At 40.4% G+C, this 1,987-nt stretch overlaps 1 protein-coding gene across 1 annotated transcript; it reads right to left on the bottom strand.

Annotated features, from left to right (window-relative positions):
• Window positions 1-262: 262 nt before the first annotated feature.
• Window positions 263-637, bottom strand: LOC115696538 (uncharacterized). Its single transcript, XM_030623434.1, has one exon. It carries the CDS (start codon window positions 635-637, stop codon window positions 263-265), a length of 375 nt encoding a protein of 124 aa, XP_030479294.1.
• Between the last annotated feature and the right edge of the window lie 1,350 nt (window positions 638-1,987).

Genomic DNA, 1,987 nt, shown 5'->3' with positions numbered 1-1,987 from the left:
TTTATTTTTGATAAATATAGATATAAATTTTGAAAAACCAATAACGTGAAGAATAATGATATTTTAAATTATTATTAGCTATATAGGAAAAATAACGGTGAATAATGAAAAATTAATAATAAATATTAAAAAAATAATAAAAAAGCTACATAGGAAGAATTAATATTAAAAAATTAATAACGACATATTCTGATCCACGGTGATCGAAGGAGTAATTTCCTCTACCACAGCTGAATGATCGGCCACAGTTGAAGTAAATAAATTAGTGAAATAATGCAACCATAACATTCGGTAACTCATCCTCCCAAGTAACCCAGTCACCCACATCATTCATAAGTCGAATTATAGTATTATGCTTCTTTCTAGAAGTAGCTTTAGCATGGAAGTACTTACTGTCACTATCTCCTTCTTGAAGCCACAATTGTTTAGAGCGTTGGCGCCAGAACACTTCTTGTTGGTTCATAACTTCACTAAAATTCAGTTCAGCCTCTCGAAACTTTTGAATAGATATATCATCACACCCTTTCTTCCAGTGCTGGATTTCCCGCTTGCAATGTCCAATCCTTTGCTTAAAATTGCTTGTATAGTCTCGCCCCCATGCTTGGAGAGATTCCCCACAATAAGATATTTTCTTCATAACATGCTACCCTTCACAAAGGTCCCAACTATCTTTAACAACTTGGCGACACAGCGGTTCACGAAGCCAGGCATTTTCAAAACGGAATTGACGAAATGGCACTGTCACAGAACGCACCGTCGGTTCAAGAAGCAGCAGGCAATGATGTGAAGCAGAGGCTTCCCAATTACGTAGCTGAGCCATACGAAACCTCTGGAACCAGTTAGAACAAACAAGAGCTCTAACAAGACGAATTTCAATCCATGAATCAGTGCCTCTCCCACGCTCCCAAGTATAAGGATACCCGATAAACTCCATATCAACAAGATCACAATCAGACAAAGCTTGGTTGAACCCATCCACCAGCATCTGTGGATATCTATTTCCTCCTCTTTTATCTGCATGACTAGTAGTATTGTTTAAGTCGCCAATGATACACCAAGGAAGAGAAGATTTTGACCTTAACGATCTTAATAAATTCCATGTTTTATACTGAACAACTCTATTAGGTTCTCCACAAAGACCTGTTAAATGCCAAGGAGAAGAAGCTACTTCCGAGATCTGAATATGAATGTGATGAAAAGAATAGCTAAGCAGTTGCACATCATCATTATTACGCCAAAGCATGGCCACCCCACCACTATGTCCTCTCGCATCAACAGAATACAATCCATCAAACCCAATCGCAACCCGTAGCCTTTCCAACTTGTCCTTACGACAGAGAGTTTCACACAAAAACAGAAAATTGGGTTTCTTTTTGATAATAAGATGCACAATGAATTGATAAACCTATGGGTTCCCAAACCCACGACAATTCCAGCAAATGATACTCATAATGAGCGGTGGGCCTGGATCCCAGCACCCACCAAAGGCCTGTTTTTTAAGCCCAATTCTTGATTAACTTCAGCCACCTGAACATCCATACTACTATTATCCTTTGGAGCAGAATCATTACCCTGCCCAATAGAATGTTGACCCACAACTCGTTGGCCCGATTGCACTCCCTCCCTTGTGCGCCTCTTTTTTCGAATCCAACAAAATGACATCATCATTCGGATCCTCAATATCAGTGTCATTAGCATCTATCTCATTCCCACTATGGTCAACACCAACATGATATCCCATATGTTTCTCCATAACCTTAGGAGAATTAAATTGAAGAGATGTCCCCCCCACCCCTTTATGCAGGACCGAATTGCCACAAACTCCTCCAACAACCTCCTCACTTCTCCGCGCAGTCGCCACGCGACCATTCAATCGGTTGGAAAACATCTCGTCTGTCTCATTCCTATCACGCAACCACTGAGAGCCCACCAGGTTGTTTCGCTGTCGTGGTTGAGCCCTCATCCAAGCACCATAAGGCTTTATTAT

This window comes from Cannabis sativa, chromosome 7, assembly GCF_029168945.1.
Source record: "Cannabis sativa cultivar Pink pepper isolate KNU-18-1 chromosome 7, ASM2916894v1, whole genome shotgun sequence".
Taxonomy (NCBI): domain Eukaryota; kingdom Viridiplantae; phylum Streptophyta; class Magnoliopsida; order Rosales; family Cannabaceae; genus Cannabis; species Cannabis sativa.
The sequence above is the reverse complement of the archived record's forward strand: the minus strand, read 5'-3'. Positions and strand labels throughout refer to the sequence as shown.